Genomic DNA, 25775 nt, shown 5'->3' with positions numbered 1-25775 from the left:
GCGCCCCATCCACAGGGCATTTTTAATAGTCATTCATATGTACAAATCATAAAGGAAAAGATAATGAGATTCAATTACATAAAAATTGAAATTCTTAGAGGTCAGAAGAAAATGACCAGCAAAATTAGGTAAAACAAAAAATGAAGAAAATGTTTGCAAAATATATCACAGACATAAGGGTGAACCTGTTATAGGAGAGTTTTCACAATTAAATAAAAGCAGTGGACAAATAATTCATAAAAGAAATCTACATGGCAAAGAAACAAGAGAGACCCATCGAACCTCATTAATACAAGTAAAACAGAATCATCGATACCTGTGAGGCTGATAAAGCTTAAAATGAGATTGTTCAAACCCAGTGTTGGCAACAGCATGGCAGACAGAGCTCTGTCACACACGTCCACTGGGAGGGTGCTTTGGAGAGCTAGAAATCTGGGGAGAGATGTGGCCATGTAACTTTAAAACACCAAAAATATGTATTTCTATAAGACTTTGTTCCATAGAAATTATGAGGTCAATGCTCTTCCTTTCAGAAAACTGTAATGCAAAACAAAGTGTGCAGATGTAAATTGTATCTTTAGGTGTTTTACGGAAATGCCAATAACTGATATTTATTGAATGTTGCTTTCGTGCCACTGTTCTAAGCTGTTTCTACGTACTAATTGTCACAAAAAAAATCCTTTGAGGTCGTGCTGTTACTGCCACGATCTTTGTTTTCAGGTCAAGTTTGCCACAGCAGCGATTTATGCCGGGTGGCACACCCAATAAACGTCTGACGTGTTGGCCATTGGGCTCCACCAACTCTTTCTCCTAAGGCAGCTGGGATTGACCCAAATGTTCAACGATTAAAGCATATTGTGAATATGGCACATGTGAGCTGTGAAATATGAACATGTGTGAGAAAGCACATGGTAGAAAAGTCTTTATTAACGTGGGATATGCATGCATAATTGTTTAGTGAAAAGCAAGCTAGCAAAAAGACCTGCAAATCCATACAGTTTTATTTGAATTGGAATCACATCAATTTGAAATACTTTGGTTTGGGGTGAAGAGCAAGTTTTACTCTCTGTGCAAAATTTGAAATAATCAGTCAGTCTGAATGAAAAGCAGTTTTGAAGCCTGCAGGCCCAGGGAATTATGAACCAGCAGCTACGCTAAGCTTTGTGGCTTTACACTAAGAGCCTTTGGAAAGTCTGGCTGTGATATCCTGGATGAGAAGCAGAGCTCTCCTTGGCCCTGAGCTTATAAACACAAAGGGGACTCTAGGCGATCACAGGTTTTTAGCATTCACTGTTGCTACAAATTAGAACCATACTTTATGTCCCAATCGCTGTGACTCATGCATTCACTAGATGCAAAATGTATCCCCAAACAATAACAAGGAGGTGAGGGTTTGACCTAACAATTGATCTTGAGGCAACCTGGAAAAGTGCAACTCATCATCAAGGCTCAAAATAAAGTAAGCACATTCTGAGCACTCTGAAGAAACACCCTGGAGACTGAAGAGAGCACCGAGGCATGGAGAGGCATCCTCAGACTGGCTCACCTCTGCCAAGACGCCCTCCTTGAGCAAACATCAGTCCTGCTTCTGCGAACCATCTTCATTCGTGCTCACTTTGGCATGCTGAGCCCGGGTGTAACGAAGAATCCTGCCAGCCAGCTCCTCAAGGAGGTCTCTACCCTTGATATTCAATCGAGCTCTTCTTCCCCCATGCTGGACCCCGAACCGAGTTGCTCTGAGTCATGTTCCATCTACTCCCTACCTGTTGGCTGTGAATCCTCACCTTCCCCTGTTGCACTGGGAGCTAAATTAGTCTCCCTCCCCTGTTGCAATAGTCTTGAATAAAATCTTCTTGTTGTGTATAACAAGTATCTGCTGAGTTATTTCTCTTTAACACCTTTTACCTAATAAATTTGGTCGAGGGGCACCTGGGTGGCACAGCGGTTGGGCGCCTGCCTTCGGCTCAGGGCGTGATCCTGGCGTTGTGGGATCGAGCCCCACATCAGGCTCCTCCGCTAGGAGCCTGCTTCTTCCTCTCCCACTCCCCCTGCTTGTGTTCCCTCTCTCGCTGGCTGTCTCTATCTCTGTCAAATAAATAAATAAAATCTTTAAAAAAAAATATGGTCGAGAAAAATCTACAGAAATCCAGCATGGACAATGAAAGTCGATGGAAGATGTGCTGGCATTTGGACACCAAGTTCATCACCTGTGCTAGGTACAGAAGGTGTAGAATCACCCCCCACCCAGCACGTATCCCCACGGAAAAGTCAATCCTGAATTTTGAAGCTTTGAACTGTGGGAGGAATTAAAAATGCACCCCTTGCTTAGCACCCAGTGGTCCCTTACAAATACAGGAAGCATTCTGGAAGGACACGCATCAGAATTCTGAGTGGTGGGATGCCGGGTGAATACTTTTCTTTGTGTTGTCCCAGTTCCCTGTTTTGAAAATGCAGCCAATTTGCTCACAGATCTCCTCCGTGCAAATTCACCTACTTGCTAAAATTCGTTTGTAATCCCAAAATCCATACTCGTGGGGCTTTCCTGACCGTTCACAACACGCACACTCTAACACGATGACACATTTGAGCTGCTCCTTGTGCCTCCTCCCAGCTGAGGTGGAGCAAGCCAGCAGTCCGCCTTCCTGTGTCCACAAGTGCTCTGTGGGGCGTCACCGTGTTCACATTGTCGGGTTAGTCTTGGTAGTTTCACTGTGTAAAATGGCTCACAGAGGGGCATCTGGGTGGCTTGGTCTGTTAACCATCTGTCTTTTGATTTTGGCTCAGCGTCGTGGCTTGGAGCCCTGCGTCGGGCTCTGTGCTCAGCAGGGAGTCTGCTTGAGATTCTCTCTCTCCCTCTCCTTCTGCCCCTCCCCCTGCCCTAAATCAATCAATCAATCAATCAATAAACTCTGAAGTGCACTGTAGGGGTCCTCCATGCACAAGGCATGATGTGCCTTAGGGAGAAGACACGTATGTTAGAGAAGCTTCCTGGCATGAGTTATATAGTGCAGTTGGCCATGAGTCCAAACTTAATCAATGAATATCAAATCAAGCATCTTTAAAAACATACAACAATATTATGTACTGCTTGGGAGAGTAGGACCCTCACCCTGCATCACCCTGGGGAACCATGTGGTGTCTACGGAGACTTTAGGGAACATAACTGCCCCGGGTAACCCGAATTGCCTGTGTCTTTCCAATGTCATGAGGAAGGAGAGCGCTGGGTCTGGGACAGGTTGCAACGGAGGAGTGTGGTCCCAGCTGGGATGGAATTGAAAGGAAGCAGACACCAGCTGGCAGGAGGTCACACACCCCGGGCTCTGGGCTGAGCACTTGACACGCACCATGTGAGTTCATCTCCACACCTTCCTGAGGAATCGGCTTAGTCACCTTCAGCTCTTGTGTGGGCACAGAGGCTCGGAGATTTATGCTTGCCTGTCCTGTCCAGTGGCTAGCGAGGGGCAAGGCAGGACTTGGTCGGTGTTTGTCATGAGGGTTGGGATGGACCAGGATGAGAAATGTGTGTTTCTAGCCCTGTTCCCTGCTGCAGATGGTAAGACGAGGGTAGCTGGCCAATGGTAGGAGGAGTGTTTGGCTTACGTGTCCAAAACCAGTGGTGCTTCCACCCGTCCAGACACAGAGGGTGGTGCCCCCGACCTGGGATCTGGGTATTTCCGTCACTGTCACCGCCCAGGTGGCCTGAGCAGTCAGCTCGCTGGTAACTGCCCCAGTCCAGTTTGGAGGTTGTCATATTTGCTAACTGATTTATTTTCTCTCCCTGCGAAGGTTCTGCCTCTGGCGACGCCCAGCCACCATGAACTCAGGTGAATTCCGAAGGAGAGGGAAGGAGATGGTGGACTTTGTGGCTGACTACTTGGAAGGCATCGAGAGGCGCCAGGTCTACCCGGATGTGGAGCCTGGCTACTTGCGGCCTCTGATCCCCACCACTGCCCCTGAGGAGCCAGACACGTTTGAGGACATCCTCAATGATGTTGAGAAGATAATCATGCCGGGGGTAAGTCTGGACCCAAGGCTGCGAAACAGAAGGGCTAGCATTAAGATGGCAGCTCCTGGGCATCGGGCAGGTCACACGTGTTATGCTAGCTGTCCTCCTAGCCACTTTGCTGGTGAGCCAACACAGGCCCTGTGAACCTGAGGTCACACAGCTAGTAAGCGATGGAGCCAGGACTGCACCCCGCATTGCGTGGGCTCCCAGGCCGTGAGTATGCTTTCCCCCTGGTACATGCGTGAGCCCTCAGGACCTCTGGAGGACACAGACCCCTGGTGGCTTGTTTCAAGTAAGTTCCCTGCTCAAAATAAAGTAAGCACATTCTAACATTCTTGTGTTTAGCAAAGCAAATTGCATGCCTGGAAAAAATTATTTGTTTTACTTGAGAAGGGGGGAGGGCGCTGTCTCTGCTTTATCTGAAGCCACTGAATCATGGGGCCACTGACCCAGCACAGGGCTGTCCCTCCATATGAGCATGCCTCTTGCAGACCTGCTGCTCACTTTCCACCCCCCAGGGGTTTCCCTTGACATTTGGGCTTGGAGAGAAGCGCAGGATTCCCATTCTCGCCTTTGAGGTTGTGCAAACACACTGAGCCGCTCTGCACAGAGGCACTAAGCCCCTCCAGGGGAGGTGTGGTTAAATGTCAGGCAGAGGGGGCGGCCAAACACGCCCAGGCTGTGTGGCTCAGACTACAGACCTTTATTTGCTTCTCACGGTCCTGCAATTGGGAGTTCGAGATCAAGGTGCCAGCAGATTTGGTTCCTGGTAAGGATCCTCAGCCTGGCTTGCGGACGGCCACTTCTGGGCATCCCTCACCAGGCCTCTCTTCCTTGCCAGGGCCCCCAGAGGCCCCACTCCTAATATCATTACAGTGTGAGTTAGGGATTCAACACAGAAGTTTGGGGAACACAAACATGCCCTCCGTAACAGGGGATGTGGGAGAAGATGGAATTTGGGGTTTTCTGGCAGAGTGAGAAGGGGGCATTCAGTGTGCAGAGCTGCACAGGCACATGCACGGTCCTGAGTCCCTGGGTCCCTGGGTGGTTGTGGGGACAGTAGCTCTCGGGGCTCTGTCTGCAGGTGTCCAGAGTGAGCACAGGAATATCCATCTCGAGGGCAGTGTGAGCGTCAGTTGAAATCCCCAATGGAGAACCACTCCTGTCCTTTGCCTTGTCAGGACAAGCAGGGAGGGGACACAGGGAGGGACCTTCGGGGGCCCACTCTCACTCCCATGGGCCCCTTCCTATACAGAAATACGGGAATTTATAATTTGCAAAGGCACTGACACGAACATGAATGTATTAGCATTAGATTAATTTTATTCCCTGGACCTGAATGTTTACTTCTTTCTTCTGATGCTTCGAAGAAATTAAAATGTTTTCTAGGCCCCTAAAAGTATCTTGTAGGCCCTGGGCACTGGGCCTGCCATTCCCTACGACCCTCTCATCCCCACAAGCAGCCTCCTTTGCCTAAGCCCCCCAAGCTGGGACTGTCCTGAGCTTCTAGCTCTCTCCAGACCATTCCCCCCGCTTCTCGGTCCCCACAAACAGCTGGCAACCCCTGACCCCACCCCAGGCTGAATCTTCCCTGGTTTTCTTCAGTGTGTCCATTCCCCCCCTCCCCACCACCCAAATGCTCCAGGAGAATCTATGGTGGGTCCTCATCCTCCGAAGTGCGAGGTGCTTCCCCACCCTCAGCCTGGGGTCGGGGTGACTGTGGCGGCAGAGGGACTGGTCTAAAGTCCCCAGTACAGCTCCCAGTTCTCAGAGAGCTCCCAGTTGGCTACCTTCACAATCAGGGTGGTGTTTTGTGCCACGTGGGGCCCAAAGGAGAGTTAGTAAGTAGTTTATTAAAGAAGAGGTATTTGCATTTTTCTCCAGACTATGAAAATGAGGCGTGTTGGCAGAACATCTCCACCGCCTAAGGGTGTCTTAAAGGCTTTATTTATTCTGTTCCCAGCTGACAGGCTGGTCAACAACAAGAACAAATAAAAGAAGCAAACACTGCCCCTCCTCCACCTTTTTCTCCCCTCCCCCATCTTCTTCCCAAACTGAGATATTCCTAGCAAGTCCTGCATTCCCACTCCCAGCGGGCTTACTGGGCTTCTGCCCCCTAATCAGGCATGTCCTTGCACATTTGCTCCCTTCCCCCTGACACCCCGGTGTGGCCCTACTGCTGCCCCAGCCTGGGGCCCCCCAGCAAGGCTGGGGACAGAGGTGAGGACAGGTGTGGGGATGATGGAGCTCTGGCTGCTGGAGGGGCCTTACGTAGGAGACTGAGTTGGTGGCAGGAAGACCAGCTGAAGATTCCGTGAAATCGGGTTTGGATTTTTTTCTAATATGGATTTTACTTTTATAGAGCAGTTTTAAGGACATCAGGCTTCTAACCAGGGAGAGGGGGCCTCAGGGGCTGCTCTTTCTCTGACAAGTGCACGTAACCAGAATGTAAAATACAGTGTTGTTTTTGGAGACCTCACCGGCAAACAGAGGGGACCCGGGTCCTCCTCACGAGGGCTGGACTCCCTCACACCCCGATGTCTCCACACAGGTGACCCATTGGCACAGCCCCTACTTCTTCGCCTACTTCCCCTCGGCCAACTCGTACCCAGCCCTGCTTGCAGACATACTGTGTGGGGCCATCGGCTGTATCGGCTTCTCCTGGGTGAGCTCGGGGTGGGGGGGATCCTGGGGGATCCTGGCAATGGTGGGAGATGATGCCATGGGGAGAGGGCTCCTGTGCCCATAGGACCTGAGCAGGTGGCGGTGGCCCCCGTGGGAGGGGAGAAGGATTCAGCCTTGGAGAGAGTGCCTTGTGTAAGGGAATTTAGAATTCAGGGAAATAGAATGAGATAAAGTCTCCTTTCTGGAACAAAAGCCAAATTCTGCATAGCAGCACTTTTTTTTTTTTTTTTAGAGGTACTTGGTATGAATTAAAAGCATAGCCGAGGCCCTGGAGTTTCTGCAGCCCACACCTGGGAATCTGCATTCCTCCCAAGCATTCCGGAGGATTTCCATATACTCTGCAGCTGCCCGGGGCTCATTCCATCTGTTCGAAGCCTGGAGAGGCTCCCCTCCCATCACCAGTGTAGAGTGATGTGGGACAGGCTGCTCTGGAAATGGGGCCAGCTCCTGTCCCCACGCCAGCCGTCCCAGTGCCACCTTATCTGGGAATAAAATGCTAGAGGAGTGGGCAGGCTCGTCTCCTCCTCATGGCTCCCTGCTCCCAGGCCCAGCGCTACTGGAAGGCTTCCCTTGTCCCTACATGCCGAGCACTCAGAAGTAGAGCAGTGTGCCGACCGTATCAGGGATCCCAGGGCCTCCTGGGTTCACAGTGCCACCTGGCTCGTGCCTTGGAGCTGAGTGGACTCATGGGTGCTGACTCGTGCTGACCAAGGACCCAAGGCAGGTGAAGGAGGTGTTGGTTTATGAATGTTTAGTGCTGAGCAGCGGGACCCAGCATCTCCCTGCTCCCCAGTCTGCCTCGCTTGCTCTTTAGACTGAGGCTTCCATCTGTCTGTCTGTCCGGAGTTGCTGGGGGACAGAGTCAGCCGCCCAGGAAGGGTTCGGGGGGTCATCCCTGTCTCCCTGCCTTGGCTCTCTGAACTGCTCTCCCGGGTGCCCAGAGCAGCGTGAGCGCGGAGAGAGTGGCCTTGGTCACCTCCCTTTGTCTCCGCTGAGAACAACCCCTTCTGAAGGACTTTCTTTCCTTAGTTACTACAGCAGATTTCATTAGCTCTGCTAGTCCAGAGCCATCCTGTCCCTTCTGGGTGACTTGGCATCTATCCCATTATATCTGTTCTTTCTGAGAACACTCTGATTTCTTTGTAGCCTGGGAGGGCTGCCTCACTGCCTCTCGGTTGTCATGAAAGACATGGGTTCCTAACAGTGAGTGCAGTTCCCACGCCTGGAGTTGGTCTTGGCTGGGATGGGGTAGGACCCTCCCCTGGGGCAGACTAGCAGGGAGAACATTCTGCTCGTTCTTACCAGCCATGCATCATGAGCTGGTGGGCATCCTTGGGTGGGGACCAAGGCCAAACTTCCCTCTCCCCTGTGCAATGACAGAGGAGCGTCCAAGATTGCAGAACACCATCTTGACCTCATAAAAGACAAGGTCAGTGACCTACCCCAGGGGGTCCCAGGGGATTTGGGCCACCTAGAACCCACCTCCTGGACTGCGTCCAGTCTCATTGCACTCACTTGTGACTCTGGAGGAGAATCCACCAGTGCATCTTTCTAGAGCCGTCTATAAATACACAGAAGGCTAGATGGGGCTGCACGTGGTGCTGGTGGAGTGCAGCCCAGTGCACTGGGGTCATTCTGGGCTGTGCCTTCCTTCCCAGCCATTCTCCCATGAGTCCTGGTCAAAGAGCACATGTCTGAAACTCCTTTCAGCTCATTTGTGGCATTTGAACAGCATCTGGAACTGGGAGATTTTAATCTGGGGTTCAGTGGAAGAGTAAACCCTCCTCTACTCCCCAAATCCTGCAAGACCTGGCCCCTTATTTTGACACCAGCCTCTAGAGATATGTGGCAGAAAAGGGTGGGAGGAACAAGGGTGACATCCCCAGGTACCCAAGTCTGTGCATGCAGGACGGGGAGGTCACCGTCCCTCCTGGGGCAGATCTGGGATCTGGGGACTGTGGTTCCCTCAGTTCTTCGAGGGTGAGAGAGAAGAGGGATGTCATATGTGCTAAGTTCTTTGCACAGCACGTGCCCAGAGTGGCTCCCCGTATTGCTTCAGAGAAGTCAGAGAGAGAGGTCCTCCTGTTGTTGGGGGGGGGGGCGGGGCCAGTCTTTGTTGCTGCTTCTCCCTGGGACCCCCAGGCAGGAGAGCAGACCACCACGTTAATCTCACCCAGGGATGGGCCTTTTGAAAATGTTTAAGCCTTTTGTGAATCTGATGCTGAAATTCTAAGTTGAGGAGCATACCCGGCTATGACAAGCTGGCAGGTGGCTGACTGCTGTCTTCTTGCCCCGCTAGGCTGCCAGTCCGGCGTGCACAGAGCTGGAGACAGTGATGATGGACTGGCTGGGGAAGATGCTGAAGCTGCCAGAGGCATTTTTGGCCGGGCAAGTGGGAGAAGGGGGCGGAGTGATCCAGGTAAGGCAGTAGGGGAGGGTGCCTGGCTTCCCGGGACGCTGGGACGTCCCACCAGGGCCACAGCTGCAGGTGGATAAAAAGGTGCTCGAGGTTCCTGTGTGTCCTTCTGGGGAGCAAGGAGTCAGGAAGCCTCTGCATCTGGATTTGTGTCCTGGCGCTGTCTGTCGCTCCCTTCCCCAGGCTCCATAGATCAAAGTGGCGCCCAAGCACTTTGCAGGCATTAACTCATTTAATTCTACAAAAGACTAGGAATTAGGGGCTGTTTTAACACCATCCGACAGGCAAGGGGACTGAGGCGCAGAGCTGTGAGGTGACCGGCCTGCCAGCCCCAAGCTGGTAAGTTCTAGAGCTGGGCTCTGAGCCCACATCTGTCTGACCGCAGAGCCGCGACAGCCACCACGCTGATCACTCTCCCCCGAGCGGTGAGTGCAGCTGTGACCGAGTCCATCCAAGGCTTCTAGAAAGTGCTATATCACAATGAGAACCAAGGTCACCTGGCGTCGTTGCCCTTTCTACGCATCGTGTCATTCATTCTCTTCACTGGATGTGTGCTGTTTCAGCAATGATGTCCCAGGGCACACCAGGGACAGTCACATGTCTTTCCCACTGGGAGCCTCAGGACAAATGCCACCAAGGAGACATGGGCTTTGTGCTCTTTTTATTTCCCAGCATGGACGATGGTCTCTGTTGAACCCACCACCCTCCTTGACATCATTTTTCTGGTATCAAGTATATGATACTGAAATTGGGAAAGCACTGTGGAATTTAAAGGCTCGGAGAATCAGTTAAGGCAGCTGTTACTCTGCCCGTTGGGCGATGAAAACGCTGAGGCATGGGTGCCTTTGTGTGCGATCACCTGGCTGGTATGGCCAAAGTCAAGCAGGAAGCAAGCCCCCACTGCCCAGTCCTGGGACTGCTCACACAGACCAGGGCTTCTGACTTCCGTGTGTCTGTTTTCTGTTGCGGCTGTCACAGATTTTGGTGGCTTAAAACAGCACAAACCCGGGACTCCTGGGTGGCTCAATCCGTGAAGCGCCTGTCTTCGGCTCAGGTCGTGATCTCAGGGTCCTGGGATCGAGCCCCGAGTCCAGCTCCCTGCTCAGCGGGGAGTCTTCTCCCTCTTCCTCTGTCCCTCCTGCCCCCAACTCATGCTCTCTCTCTCTCTCTCTGTGTGTTAAAAAAAAATAAAATCTTAAAAAAAAAATAGCACAAACCTATCATCTTAGAATGGTGTAGGTCAGGTGTCTGACACCCGGGAGGCTCCAGCCAAGAATCGTTCCTTGCCTTTTCTAGTTTCTGGAAGCTTCCTGCAGTGCTGGGCCATGACCCTCCAACAGCCTGGAGGGCTGTTCCATGTCTGACCCCTCTTTCACGGTCACGTCTGCCTCTGACCACAGATGAGGAAGGTTCTCCACTTTCAAGGGCCCACTCAAATAATCCCAGATAACCCTGTGTCACAGCTCTTAATCACATCAGCAAGATCCCTTTCTCCATGTAAACACTCACAGATTTGAAATTAAGACCTGGACATCTTTGGAAGGACTTATTCTGCCAAACACACATAGTTTGCGTCAGCGTCACAGAGAGAGTCCTAGACCCGACCCCTCAAGCTCGGACTCGACCGGTCTTGGCTCAGGAAGAGGCATTCCCATGCCCAGCTCGGGTCATTCTGAACAGCCACGTGCCGGGACTGAAGGCTGACTTCTTTGTGGCCAGGAGGACACCATGGCCAGGCTTGGAGCCCTTTCCTCTGTGTTCTCCTGCCTCCCGGTCTCTTGTTCTCGCACCTTCCATCCTCTGACAGTGATTCTGAGCAGCGACCTGGTGACAATGACACACAGGCAACGCTTCATTTTGAGGCACAGTTGAACAAGGGTTTCCTTGCAAGTGCAAACTATTTCAGCTCCCTGGACTTGCAAGGAGGTTGGCGGCTTTGCAAGCTTCAGAACATCCGTCCTGGTTCTCCAGGGGCCACCACATTCGTCCCTCCTCTAAGGAAGGGCAGAGTCTGGGTGCCGACAGAAGAGCAGGTGGCCACGGTGGGGGCAGAAGGAGAGCAGTTTCAGGGAGGGGACTTTGGCTTTGAATCCTGCTTGACCCCATTCCAGGTCTGGGGAGAGCTCACACTCCCGGCCACCTGGATGCTGGCGGCAGACTTCACTTTCCCTTTGTAATTCCACACATTGTGCCCAGATCCACTTTTCTCATCCATTCCATTCACTCTGAGCCCTCCCCACCCACTCCGCCCCCCACTTGATGGGCCCTACTAATCTGGGACTCGGCCCATTCTTCTCCCGGGGACGTCTTGCTTCTGCTGAACCTGCCACTGTGGGCCACCCTTCCAAAAGCCCTTTGGGTTTTCCAGGAGCTTTTGTTTTCCACAAGTCGGGCATCTCCTGTCATTTCCAGCTTTCTTGGGTTATTTTACTTTCTTGTGCATTTTCTTCTATTTGGAGGGAATTGCTCACTGTTGTCTCCACACCACTGGTTCAATTGTCCACATTGCCCATTTATCGCCTTCGAGATCCACTTTGGTTCTGCTATTCTTCTTTACAAAAGTGTTGTCCCCTGTCCATTCGTGAAAACCAGAGCTTGACTATAAAAATGGAAAAGATACAGCACTGTTTGGGGGGCAGACTTTGGGTGTGACTTCAATCCTTACGTGTGTTTATATATACACAAAATTAGGATAGTGCAGTATTCTCTGAATGGTATTTTACTTACTATTTTGTTGGGAGCATTTCCCATCCTTTGAGGATATTATTGCATGATTTTTTAAAACGATTTTATTTATTTATTTGAGAGAGAGAGAGCATGAGAGAGAAAGAGAGAGCAGGAGCAGGGGGGAGGGGCAGAGGTAGAGGCAGAAGCAGGCTCCCCAGCTGAGCTGGGAGCCTGATATGGGGCTCCATCCCAGGACCCTGGGATCATGACCTGAGCCGAAGGCAGACGCTTAACAGACTGAGCCACCCAGGCACCCTACTGCATGATTTTCTATGATGGGTCATAGTTTATGCAAATAATACATGACATACATTGTATCAGATTTTTTTCTTTAGAGATAACACCTCAGAGGATACCATTTAGGACAAGTGCAACAATCTTCTAAGCAAATTATCAGCTTCCTGCTGGGGCTTTCTGGGTTAAGACCATATCCAGCAGTCATGCTCCACAAAAAGTAAAAAAAAAAAAAAAAAAAAAAACCCAAAAAACCCAACCAACCAACCAAATAAATAAATAAATAAATAAATAAAAAGAGTGTTTCTGGGTCATTGGATCTTACAACTGAAACAATTTCGCATTCGGCTCTTTTCAGCCAGCCGAGATGGTTCAAAACTCTCACAAATACCCCATAATCTCAGGCGTGCCCCTTATACCAACAGTGGATTTTACTGAATGCCCATGTGGGGCTAGGCTTATTCTTGGTGCTTTATGCGATCCTCTTTCAACCTGCCAATAGTTACGAGGGTTGACTGCATCATCAACAACTTCCCTCATAGCTGAGGAACCTGGAGCCGAGAAAGGGAGCATATTATGCCCAAGAGAGCAAGTAGCTAGAAGCAAGGCAAGTACAAATTCCACCAGCTCACCCCTGACTCTTTGCTTGGGTTAGAGTGTCCAGAGGTTCCATCTTGCAATTATCTTTACTTTAAAGACAACCCCATTTTGCAGACACACCGGCAGCCCCAGCATCGGCTGGGAATCATCCTGGCATCGCCCGGCCCCGGGAGTCAAATCCTCCTTGGAGCCTGATTCACTCGGCTTTGCTGGAGGAACGCAGGCGACCGTGTCTGTTTGCAGCAGGAAGCCTGCCCTTCCCAGCTGACAAGGCTGATTGTCTGCTATCGGTGGGGCCCCAGGCAGTACCCCGGCTTGGTGACAGCCATGGGGCCGGAGCTGTGGGGGACGCTGCTCCCTCCGGGCCGTAGCCACAGCTTCTAGACGTCAGCACGGTGACGAGCAACAGAGTCAAATGGCAAGTCATCATCTGAGCTGGACAAACTGGGCAGGAAAATGGTCTTTTAATTGGGTTTGAAAGCTCTTGTGGAAGAAAAGCCAATTGCCAGCCGTGTGTGGGGTGACACTTGAAACACCCAGAGGAGGAAAAGGCGTGTCTGGCCCCTGAGTCACTTGTCACCAGCATTTCCTTCTGCTTCTTAGCCGGCTTGCCATGGCAACCTTTGTCTGCTGTGGTGAAGCTAAGGTGTCATTATGCAGTCTCAGCCCCAGAACAGACCCCCTGCTCCTCCCTTCCTGGCAGAGCTGGGCTTCCCACAAAGGGCCGGAAAGCTGCTTGAATTCCGGGTCCAGGGCTGGAGCCTGCGGGCTGCCCGGGAGCCTCTGAGCTCTGAAGATTCCACAGACGATTTCTTTCTTCCATTGGGCATTGTATGTGTTCAATCACTTTTGGCTGTGTGAAGGAGGGGAGTTTTGTCTCAGCACACGGACAGAGCGGAGAGGCAAACCGCACAGTAAATTAGCATGGCGATTCAGAGCCTTTCATTAGCAAGTGGTTCAGGGGAGAACAGACCTCTGGGGGTCAGATGAGTTTCAAGACCTCAGGCAGACGGTGGAAGGGCGGAAGGGGGCTGCAGTTCCACGTGGGTGTTGGGGACAGAACAAGGCAGATGATTCCAACACTTAGAAGCTGTGTCTTTCGGGAACCTTCTCCTGGTTCAATTCCGATGAGAAGGAATGAGCCAGCGGACCCAGGACGCACACACTGTGGGGCACAGGAGGAAGCCCAGGCCAATGGAGTGTGATGTCCAGCGACTGCCCTGGGAGCCTGGGTTCCCTGCCAGCCCTGTTTCTTTAGCCATGTCCAGAACCCTTCATTCTAACACCACTTCTGCAATGATTGCTCAGAACAAGATGGCCCGAAGAAAATGCAAAACCCACCTCACAGGCCAAATCAAGATCATATCGTGTGTATTTGAGTCCATGCATTTGAGCTAGAAAACTCCGAGTAAATGTATTTATGTTCAAACTTCACCCGTCTCCCCGAAGGATACGTGTTGGCTTAAAAGAATGAGTAAAGCATTAAAATGGTAAAACAGAAGAAATCAGGATCGCTGAAGGAAAGGAAGATAACATATTAACAGGGGAGGCTGACCTAATGATTTTCTTGTATATTTCTCTGCAAAACCCTAAAATCTTACAAATCACTCATTCTCAACAAAAATCTGCCTTCTTTTATTTTTTCCTTTCTAATGTTAATACTGTTCAGCTTCTGGGTTTCTTCTAGGGTTTACTTAAGATGCGGTGATCGTGAGCAGTGGGAAGGGGGGATATTGCTATACATGTGGGGACGGCTTCACAGGACCCAAGACAACACCAGGAATGAGGTGCAGGGGGAGCACAGGGGGCGCGGGCCCACCACTCAGGGAGCTCCCTGCAGAGGTGGGGGCTCACGGCCCCCCGCCTGGAAGGGCGGTAGCTGCTCTGAGCTAAGTAAGTGCTCGCAAGTGCTGGCTGTGGGATTACATAAAACAGACAAAGCAATGCTGAGGGAATCCTAAGACCTAAAATGGCAGTCACAGGGGTTCCGACTTTTCCTCTGCGAAGGGGGATCAGCTTTGCGATTTCAGATTCATCCTTTGACAAAAATAGGGACGCTATTGGCTCCCAACAGTTTTGACGTGGATTTCTATGCTACCCCTTGAAGCTCATCTCCACCTTTTCTTTCATCCAGGGAAGTGCCAGTGAGGCTACTCTGGTGGCTCTGCTGGCCGCTCGGACCAAGGTGGTGCGCCGCCTCCAGGCAGCCTCCCCGGGGCTGACGCAGGGTGCCATCATGGAAAAGCTAGTGGCCTACTCATCAGATCAGGTGAGTGCCTCGGCCGAGCGTATTGGCCCAAAGCCCTGCTGAGCCTCTACAATCCAAATCCTTGTTTTGTCTCCAATCCAATCCAAACAAAACTATGCAGCGTTCCAGACATTTCCACAGCCGTGCTTTGACCTGGGTCCTTGGTATTCTGTCCATGTGCACGTGAGGTCATGCAGGTCCTGGGGGTAACCCACCAGGGTCATGGGGGAGCGCCTGGGGGCTTGGAATCTTGCACCTCCTGTCGGCCATTGGGAGCCACAGCGAGATCCAGACCTCAGGACAGAATCAAGTGGGAGACAGTGATGGTGGGAACCGCAGCGCAGAGAGGGGGACACCCTCAGTAAGAGCTGGCCTTCCTGGGAGTCCCAGAGACACAATGGATCCACCATCCCACAGTGGCGCCGTGTTGTGTCCTTGGCTTCTTTTCTCCAGACACCATGCCCTGAGCGTGGCCCCTAAGCAGCCCACAGCCGGTTGGTGAGAGGAGCCCCCACACAGGAACCCAGGTGTGCTCACTCTGCTTCAGGGTGGGTTTTGCAAGCTCTCACAGCTTGCTCACTAATCTGAAAAGCGAGATTCCACAGGACCCATGACAACACGAGGAACGAGGTGCAGGGGGGATTGCAGGGGGCCCGCAGCACAGGGAGGCCTTTCCAGAGCCTGGGGGGTGGGGGGCGCTCACGGCCACTGCATGCGGCACGCACACGCGTGCAAGAGTCTAACTCGCTGCCTTCCTTCCAGGCGCACTCCTCGGTGGAAAGAGCCGGATTGATTGGAGGAGTGAAATTAAAAGCGATCCCTTCTGATGGCAAGTTTGCCATGCGCGCTTCTGCCCTGCAGGAGGCCCTGGAGAGAGACAAGGCGGAGGGCCTGATTCCTTTCTTTGTAAGTCAACCAGCATGTTGGGTATGGCCCCCTGGGCATCTCTGAGCCCTGCCTGGGCTTGGGGCAGCGCCTCGTGAGCTGTGCTGGTCACAGGCTATGCGGTACTTGCATGGTCAGCTCCTTGAGGGAGGCTGGAGCAACATTCCGTTTATTTTTCCCTCCGCCCACCTAATCCCAGAACGAAGGAAGCAGAGCACCGAGCCCAGAGATCCTGATAAGCCGAGCAGTCTTGTTTCCGCTCCTGTTAAAAGTAACACCAGGTGATCGTCCCTTGACCACCCTCTGTGCCATGGTAGATGTTCTGTCATGAGGCGTGGATGATGGGCCAGTGAACCAAATTAAAAATAAAACCCAGAAGGCCTTGCCACCTAGATCAGTATTCTCAGCAGATACCAAGACGCGTCACTTGCAAGGGATGTGTTGCAAGCAAGCAGTGACTAATTATCGGTAAAACATCTAACTAGCCAAAGAGCACCAGGTTTCTGCCCATCTTGTGCCCGGTTGGGGAGGAACTACTTGCTGTTGCAACGAGAGCAGTTGGACATGGGAGTTGTCATACCGGTGTGGCCACTGTAGCATGCAGTGCCTGGGGCTGGTGCGTCACGCGTCATGAGAGTTACTGCTGATCCTGGCACTAGCCTCATGGTGCTCATCCGGCTGCACGCCAGACATACCTGGGGAGCGTTGAAAATATATGGATGCCCAGGACCTGCCCCAGTTACTTTCACCAGAATATAGGGGGAGGGACCCAGGCATTAGAAGCTTTTCACAGCAAGAGCGTCTGGTTGGTTCCCTCGGTTAAGTGTCCAACTCTTGATTTTGGTTCAGGTCATGGTCTCAGGGTCCTGGAATCGAGCCTGGCGTTCGGCTCCATGCTGGGTGTGGAGTTTGCTTGAGATTCTCTCTCCCTCTGCCCTGCCCCCTCTAAAGTAAAAAATAAATAAATCTTAAAAAAGAAACGGAAGCTTTACATAGCAACTTCAAGATGCTCATGTGCCCCCTGAACCCTCCTCAATATCCCCCCGTTTCCCAGCTATTAGAGCAACCTGGGTTTGGTAGACTTCTACGGGCCACATGTTACTCACACCTACTATTTTTTTTATTTAGGGTTTAATCTTCGAGACAAGCTTTTTTCCTCCAAAAAAAAAAAATGTTTTTGTCAATTTAAATGAACTACCCCTCTAAAAATCTAACTTGTGACTGAGGAAGGCATGAGGGTATGATTTAATGCCAAATTTGATCCTGATTTATGGAGTTCCCAGAGGGATTCAGGGGCATGAACAAATAACCCTTCTGTAGAGGGATCGAGAAGACTCAGATGCAGCTCGTGCGAGGAGCTGATGGCCAAGACCGGTGTCAGCCTGTGATCAAGGCGGGGACAGAAGTCATTTAGTCACCCTGTCCTCCTGCATTTTCCTGTGTTGCATGACACCCATATTTATTTGTATATTTTTTCACTGCCTCCTTCTTCCCACCAGACTACAAGCTATGTGAAAGGAGGGTCTGTGTACTTAGCGTGTTATCCAGCTCCTAGAACAAGTCCCTGACACTGAACAGATGCTCAATAAATATTTGTCAAATAAATAAAGATTTGGAAGGAAGATCATTCTAGTTAGAAAGAAAAACTACCTTTAAAATTCCCATGTACAATTTCAGGACAGTTTGAAAGTATTCTATTTAAATAAGGTAAATATTTTTGAATCTATATCATCAATATTCTAAGACTCATTAGAATAGCCCTCCTAGGGAAAGACAAATACATTAAAACCCGCTCTCGCAGATTTGAAAAATGAAAGCAATGGAATAGACCGCACAAAATGATGAGAAGATTTCATTTCATAAAAACTACAAAACTCATGGGATGCCTGGTTGGCTCAGTCGGTTGGGTGTCTGCCTTCGGCTCAGATCATGATCTCAGGGTCCTGGGATGGAGTCCTGTATCAGTCTCCTTTCTCAGCAGGGAGCCTGCTTCTCCCTCTGCCTGCTGCTCCCCCTGCTTGTGCATGCTCTCCCCGTCTCTCTGACAAATAAATAGATAAAATCTTAAAACACACACACACACACACACACACAAACTCATAAAATAAAAAGACAACTGCTGGCGGGAAATACAGTGTGTATTGTAAAGTAAATCTTAAAAGAAGGCTCACATCTCAATAAGCAAAAAGGCAACATTCCAGTGGGAAAACAGACAAAATACAAAACCAGTTGGTTCCCCATTCAATCACAAGAAAGTGAGAACACAAAATCAATTTCCATCTTCTAATAACAAAAACCGTGCAAATCGGCTCTTGAGAGAAGCATGTGAGCATCTCAGCTGTGGGTGTAGATGTGCCCGTGGCTTCTTTGTGTCTGGCCAGGTTTATCTCACGTACTTTGAAGTTTCAGTAGTCAGCCGCACGCACATCCAGAATTGTCCAATCTGCCCGCCGAATGACCCGTGTATCCTTGGGAAATGCTCTCTCTCAGCTGAGGCTTCTGCTTGAATTGATATCCTTGCAATGACATCCGGTTTCTGTTGGTTAGTCAGTGGTCACCGGATACATTGTTTCCGTTGCTGTCTACCTTTCTGTTCTCATACTTGGGTCTCTTGTAGGCAGTTGTTGCTGGGTTCTTGTTGTTTTTCATTTGTTTCTAAATCCAAGATGACAATTTTTCTTGATTTTGTCCATTTACCTAAGGAAGTTTTTGATACATTTGAATGCATATCTACAATCTTCCTATGTGTTTTCTATCTGGCCCGCCTCTCATATGATGGTTTTTCTAGGCTTTCTTGTCTTAGACTAATCAAATGTTTTATGTTATTCCATTTTCTTCATTTTTAGCTTACTAGCTTTATATTCTTTTATTATTATGCCTCCCCTCACTTTTTGTGCTATTATTGTCATACATTTTAATTCTACATGTATCTTAAACTCCATGAGATAGCGTTATTCTACATAGCCGATTTTTATTTATATAAATCTCACATGTCTCTTTCCATTGATCTTTCTTTCTTGCATTTTCTTATTTTCATCTGGGATCTTTTTTTTTCTCTCTGAAAAACTGTCTTGACATTTCACACTTTGATAAAATTGCCTTTGTTCTTGTTTTTCTGAAAATGTCTTTACTTCATCTTCACTTTCAAATGATATTTTTGCTGGGTCTGGAGTTCCAGGACGGACGGTCTTTTCTTTTGGCGGATTAAACATGTATGCCCATTGGACATCGGTTGTCAGTCTCAGAGTGACTCTTAGGCACATAGTGTGACAAAGTGACTTTTTCCCTCTGGCTTCTTATAGCACCTGCTTTGTGTCTTTGTGTCTAAGCAGTTTTACGAGGATGCAAATCGATCTTTTCTTTATGCTGATTCTCCTTGGGTTTCACAGAATTTTCAGAATCTGTGATTTGTCATTTCTTTGGAGAAATCATCAGTTTGGGGAAATTCCTTTTTTTTTTTTTTAAGATTTATTTATTTGAGAGAGAGAGAGAAGGGAAGGAGAGCGCGAGTGGGGGGAGGGGCAAAGGGAGAGAGAGAGAGAGAATCTCAAGCAGACTCCTGCAGAGTGTGGAGCCTGATGAGAGGCTCCATCTCAGGACCCTGAGATTGTGACCTGAGCTGAAATCGAGAGTCAGACATGTAACTGACTGAGCCACCCAGGTGCCCCAGTTTGGGGGAAATTCTTACCCACAGTTTTTGCAAAATTTGCTTTAGCCCATTTTTTCCTCCCATTCTGGAACTCTGCACACCTGTTCAATCTTCCCACTGAGTGCCGAATACCCCTTATGCTGTTCCATGTACCTTCCATCCATTCCTAAAATCCCTGCGCTCAGTCTGACCTATTTACAATTTACCACTTCTTTCTTTAGTTGTGTCCAGCTGATAAATGAATATGTCATGTTCTTAGTTTAAAATATTGAAAGGTTTTAAGTTATTATTTGGAACACTTGTAAATTAAAAAAAAAAAAACAAAAAATAGTACCCCCAGTTGTTACAGCTTCCATAGCACATAGTACAATGACAGAACTGGGGCACTGATGTTGGTACGTGTGTGCAGTGTTATGTCATTTATCACACGTGTAGACTCACGTCACCTCCTGCAATTGGTATGCACAACTTCTCCATCACCACAAAGGTCTCCCCACACCACCTCCTGCACACACTCACACTCTCTTCGTCTCCTACCTCCCCGACCCCTGGACACCACGAGTCCGTTTCCTTTCTCTACACTGTCCTCATTTTGAACGTGTTACATACATGCAATCACACCGTCCATCACCTTTGGTGACTGGGTTTCCTCACTCGGCACGATGCCCTGAGATCTACGCTAAGTGCTGCATGGATCGATACTTGGCTATTTCCATGGCTGCACCACAGGAATTCAGTGCCACAGTCTTTATACCACAGCCCGTTTAACTGTTTACCTACTGACAACATTACAGATGTTTCCGGGTTTGGGCAATTATAAATAAAAATTCTGAAAAAATACAAATTAAAAATAAAGCTTCCATGACCACTCAGGTACAAGTATTTGGGTAAACTTATGTTTTCCTTTTTCTGGGATAAATTCCCAAGCACACATTTGAGTGTCTTATGCTAGTTGTTTGTTCACTTTTTTAAGAAACTGCCAAACTGTTTTCCATAGCAGCCGTACCAGTTTCCATTCTCCCCAGAGATACATGAGAAAATCAGGCTATTTGCATCCCCCCCGGCACTTGGTATTGTCTCTATTTGTAAACTTTAGGTGTTTTGATAGGAAAGTAGGGATATTTTCATTCTCATTTCCCTGATGACTAATGATGTCAAACATCTTTCCATGTGTTTATTTGCCAGCTACATATCTTTGTCAGCGAAATGCGTCTTCATGTCCTTCGCACATTTTTAATTGGATGGGTGGATTGAGTTTTTTAAATTAATCAACTATTTGTAGAGCAGTTGTAGGTGTAAAGAAAAATGAGCAGAAAATACAGAGAGTTCCTAGATACCCCATCACTCCTCACCCCCTAGTTTTTCCCGTGATTGCCACCTTGCGTTACTGTGATACATTTGTTATAATTAACACACCAGTACCAGCACGTTATTATTCCTAAACTCCATAATTTACATTAGGGTTCACTCTTTGCCCTGTTCTTTCTATGGGTTTTGACGAATGCTTGATAGCATGCATATACCATTTCAATATCATACTGAATAATTTCCCTGAGGTAAAGACCCCTATATTCTATCTATTCGTCCCTCCCTCTCTCCCACCCAACCCCTGGCAATGACTGATCTTTTTACTGTCTCTATCGTTTTCCTTTTCCCCAAAAGTCACAGAGTTATAGTCATGCAGCGTGTGGCCTTTTTGGATGACTTTCCTTCACTTAGCATCACACATCCAAGATTCCTCCGTGTCCTTTAGGGTCTTTATAGCTCTCTCACTCTCTCTTTTAAAGACTTATTTATTTGAGAGAGAGAGAGAGAGAGGGGAAAGGAGCAGAGGGAGAGAGAATATCCAAGCAGACCCCCACCGAGTGCAGAGCCTGACACAGGGCTCGATCCCATGACCCATAAGATCATGACCTGAGAGAAACCAAGAGTCAGATGCTCAATCAACTAAGCCTCCCAGGTGCCCCTAAAGCTCTCTTAAAAAAAAAAAAAATCACTGACTAGTATTGCATTGTCTGAATGTACCTATCGAAGGACATGAGGATGCCCCTGTTTCTGACTCAGGGGTTTTCCAGCACCACCAAGCAATTGACTCAGTTCTGATATGATCACCTGGAGACAGCACTAGACCCCACAGGCGAGGGCCTCAGCCCTACAAGACTGCCCCACTTCAGTTGCCAGCTGTAACTCCAGGCCCTCACCTGATCAACTGCTATAGATCAGAAATTCCAGGTAGCCCATCCTTGGGTTTGATTGATTTGTCAGAGCAGCTCACAGAACTCGGATACACCTTCAACTTGCTAAGTCACTGGTTTGTTATAAAAGGTTATAATTCATGGGGCACCTGGGTGGCTCAGTCATTAAGTATCTGCCTTCGGCTCAGGGCGTGATCCCAGAGCCCTGGGATCAAGCCCCACATCTGGGTCCCTGCCCCGCTGGGAGCCTCCTTCTTCCTCACCCACTCCTCCTGCTTGTGTTCCCTCTCTTGCTGGCTCTCTCTCTCTCTCTGTGTCAAATAAATAAATAAAATCTTAAAAAAAAAAAAAAGGTTATAACTCAGGAACAACCAGATGGAAGAGCTGCCTGGGGCAAGCTCTGGCAAAGCGGCACAGAGCTTCCATGTCCTTTCCTGGTGCCACCCTCCCCAAATATCCACTTGTTCACCAGCCCTGAAGCTCTCCAAACCCCTTTGGGGTTTTTATGGAGGTCTCATTATATAGGCACAATTGATTGAATCATTGGTCACTGGTGATTGAACTCAATCTTCAGCCCCCTCCTTTCCGTGGAGGTTAGGGTTAGGCTTAACAGTTCCAATACTCTGGTAACAGAATTGGTTCTCTTGGCAGCTAGCCAGCATCCTTAGGTGACCTAGCAGCCTTTCAAAAGTCACCTCATTAACATGACAGAAGACACCTTTCTGGTCTTCCCTGTTCTGAAATTCCAAGGGTTTTAGGAGCTCTGTGCCAGAAATGGGGACAAAGACCAAATATATATTTCTTCTTATAAGTCACAATATCCCAGACATCTCATTTGGGTTAATAAGCAGGAACATATGTGATTACATATGTAATCACATGGTAAGAGAGAGTTTAGTTTTCTGAGAAACTGTCAGGCTCTCTTTCAAAGCAGCGGTACCACTTTGCCTTTCGAAGAGCTACGAATCACACAGAGTTTCTGTTCTCCCACATCTTCACCAGCATTTGGTGTTGTCAGTGTTTTCAATTTTAACCGTTCAAAAGGATGTACGGTGGTATCTACATGTTGTTTTCATCTGAGATCCCTTAATGATGTATGCTGCTGAAGTTCTCGTCATAGGCTTATTTGACATTTGAATATCTCCTTCAGTGAGGTTCAGGTCTTTTGCCCACATTTTGGTTGGATTGTGTATTCTCTTACTGTTGGGTGTGAGGACTTCTTTTTGTAATTTATATACCAGTCCTTTATCAAGAGTTGCATTTTGCAAATATAGTCTCTCAGTGGGTAACTTTTCATTCTCTGAAATGTCTTTCATAGAGCAGAAGTTTTTAATTTTACTCAAGTCCATCTTAACCATTTTTTTCTTTCATGCCTTTGAAGTTGTAGCTACAAACTCATCCCCACACCCAAGAGGATATAGATTTTCTCCTGTGTTATCTTTTAGGAGTTTTATAGTTTTACATTTTACATTTAGGTCTGTGACCCACTTTGAGCTAATTGTTGTGAAGGGTGTAAGGTCTGGTCCAGATTCAGTTTTTTATTTTTGTTGGTTTTTTCATATGTAAATCTCCAGTTGTTCCAACACCATTTGCTAATGGCAGTGATACTGGTAAGAGGGAGAATGATGTATTATTTTTATTTATTATTACTTATTATCCCTTTTGCCCACTTATGTGCTCATTTGTTAGAATATAAGCCTTCATTTACATTAGAATTTATATTTTAATTAAAGTTAAATATGTACCTAGCTTCACACTTAATTAGTTCCGTGTGCCTTATAACCGCAATACTGAAAAACAGGGGTCTACTGAACAATGTGATCCTCCTTGGCCAGACGTCTCCTTACCAAAGTCAAAGCTCTAATGTCTCTTAGTGTTTTTTTCCTTCATCTTTGAGTTGGAAATCCAAACGTATGTATTAAGTAATACAAGGATGTAGACAGTTTTAGGGATGAGAGAGAGAGAGAGAGAGGGAGATTGAAATTAATCTCTTCTTTCCATATTATTTTATAAAGTGTAAACTTTTGTGGTCTTCCCTCAGGAATCCTTAGAAAATAAATTTTATTGTCTTTATTTAAGTATTTGTTATAGAATGTTGTATTGAAAACACATACATATTCATCACGTATTCATGCTTCTACACAAAGGAAGGACGATCAAAGCATGCACTCATGATTCCGCGGTGGGATTTCAGAAGGCAGCAAAGCATTTCACAATGGCCACTACTCTGTGCCTGGGAGTTGGCGAGAACTTTTTAAATGAAGCATCATTGGCAGGCATTTCAGAGTGACCAAAGGCTTTGTTGGGACATTTAATATACGTTATTAGGAAGCATCTACCCTGACTACAGTTTATAATCCTCATTAGTGGCCTCTCACACAAATGGTGAACAAATTTGTGGGCTTATCAGCAGTGCCAGACATCTCCACTTGTTATATTTCCAAACTTATCATGATGGGATATGCAACAGTTGCAGGTTCTTTCACTTCATCATTCATTCACTTGACAAACGTTTATTGAACAGCTGCTGCATGTCTGGCCAGTGGGCCCTCCAGGATCTTACTGGTTAGAGACACGAAGTGAACAGCTGTGTACAGCTGGTGCAGTGTGATCCGTGATACAAGCAACCCAGCAGTTCCCACCATGGGAATATGGGCACAAGGGAAGAGCTTCTGTGGAGCCACAATATGGAAAGAGTGAGGGATGCAGGCTAAGAGTGAGGGATGCAGGCCGAGAGAGGGGGTAGCGGGGCTGTTTGGGCAAAGCACTCCAGAGGGAAGGAAATAGCAGTGAAAATGGATCATATCCCAGGAATCTAAAGTGCTAAGAGGCTCAGAACTTGCTAGGGCCACGAAGCTGACAGGTGCACCATGACGTGATTCCAAAGCTCCTGCTGCACATACCATGTTGTGCTGCTGTCCAGCAAATGGGAAGTCTTAGAAGCTTCTAGAGTGCCTGGAGCATGAGTGAATGGAGTGATGTAGGAGGTGGAGGTCATGGTGAGGAGGTCATGCAGGGACCAGCATGAGGAAGATGGGCTTCTTCCTAAGGGCAATTTGAGGTTATTAAGGGAGTTTTAAGTGGAAGAGAGACATGATCTGATTTGAATTTTCAAACACCCCTCTGGTGGCCAAGGGGCACAGGGTGGGGCTGTGGAGCCTGGTGCGCAGAGCCCAGAGGTAAAGCATACCTCTGGTGGTCTGTCCCTTACAATACGGGCCTAAAACTGGGTGACTGTGTTCACTGTGCATCAGTTCAAAGTTACCCTGTAAAAATAACAGGGCACACTCGAGTGACTTCATCGGGGTGGGGGTGGGGCGGTAGAGCTACTGTCCTTCTCATGGTCTGTCTTACTGATCCTTCAACCATGACAAGTGGTCATTAGCAATTAACCACCAACACTGGCAGGGATCGTGACTTACTGTAGAACATTCCTTATCTGAAAAATGGAGTTCCATTGAAATCTGGCTTAGCCCACAGGACCGTATCTGGGATGTAAAACGTATCTGGGATGTAAAATGTGATTGATGTTAATAATAACTGGCAGGTGGTTAGTGTGGCCGAGTAGAGAGGTGAATGAGAGACAAGACAAAAAGCAGGAAATGAAATACTCTGGCGATTGGTAGAAGATGATGATGGCAATGGGTAAGGAAAGAAGGGATGGATTTAAGAGGCATTCCTGAAGGAACTGGGGGCCAGCAAAGCAGGAAGTGAGGGCAGAGAGCAGGAGGACTTCCCAAACTCGGATGGTCCCCAGTCCACACCCAAGCTCTGAGGTCCAGAGAGCCCAGACACGGGGGCAGCACCACGTGGGAGAGATGGTGCTGATCTCATTTTTGCATGAGTTGAAGGTTTGTACGTCTAAGTAGGGATGCCCCAAGACAGCTGAATTCATCTGGGAGGGGAGGTCTGAACCAGACACAGGTGTATGTCCCGTCTCAATTTGGGCAGTCCTGATGTCGCTAGAAATGCACGGGCAGTCCCCCACAGTCTGCTTGGGGAGGAAGAGGTCCTGGGAGAGAACACCAACAGATGAAGTGTGTAGAGAGAGAGGAAGGGAATGTGGGGTGGCAGGGGGGCCACGCCAGAAAGCTGGGTCCACGCAGCCAGTAGGGGCCTGTCCTGAAGCC

General features: G+C 48.6%; 1 protein-coding gene across 1 annotated transcript in view; it reads left to right on the top strand.

Annotated features, from left to right (window-relative positions):
• The first annotated feature begins 3509 nt into the window (after window positions 1-3509).
• The window catches only part of DDC (dopa decarboxylase), a 61991-nt gene continuing 39725 nt past the window's right edge, over window positions 3510-25775 (top strand). Inside the window, exons 1-5 of the mRNA XM_040644516.1 lie at window positions 3510-4015; window positions 6558-6671; window positions 8991-9110; window positions 14803-14937; window positions 15679-15822. Coding sequence (XP_040500450.1) covers window positions 3815-4015; window positions 6558-6671; window positions 8991-9110; window positions 14803-14937; window positions 15679-15822 — 714 coding nt within the window. The 5' untranslated portion in view covers window positions 3510-3814. The remainder of the gene's footprint in view (window positions 4016-6557; window positions 6672-8990; window positions 9111-14802; window positions 14938-15678; window positions 15823-25775) is intronic.

The sequence above is a fragment of the Ursus maritimus genome, unplaced genomic scaffold, assembly GCF_017311325.1.
Source record: "Ursus maritimus isolate PB19 unplaced genomic scaffold, ASM1731132v1 scaffold_3, whole genome shotgun sequence".
NCBI lineage: Eukaryota > Metazoa > Chordata > Mammalia > Carnivora > Ursidae > Ursus > Ursus maritimus.
The sequence above is the reverse complement of the archived record's forward strand: the minus strand, read 5'-3'. Positions and strand labels throughout refer to the sequence as shown.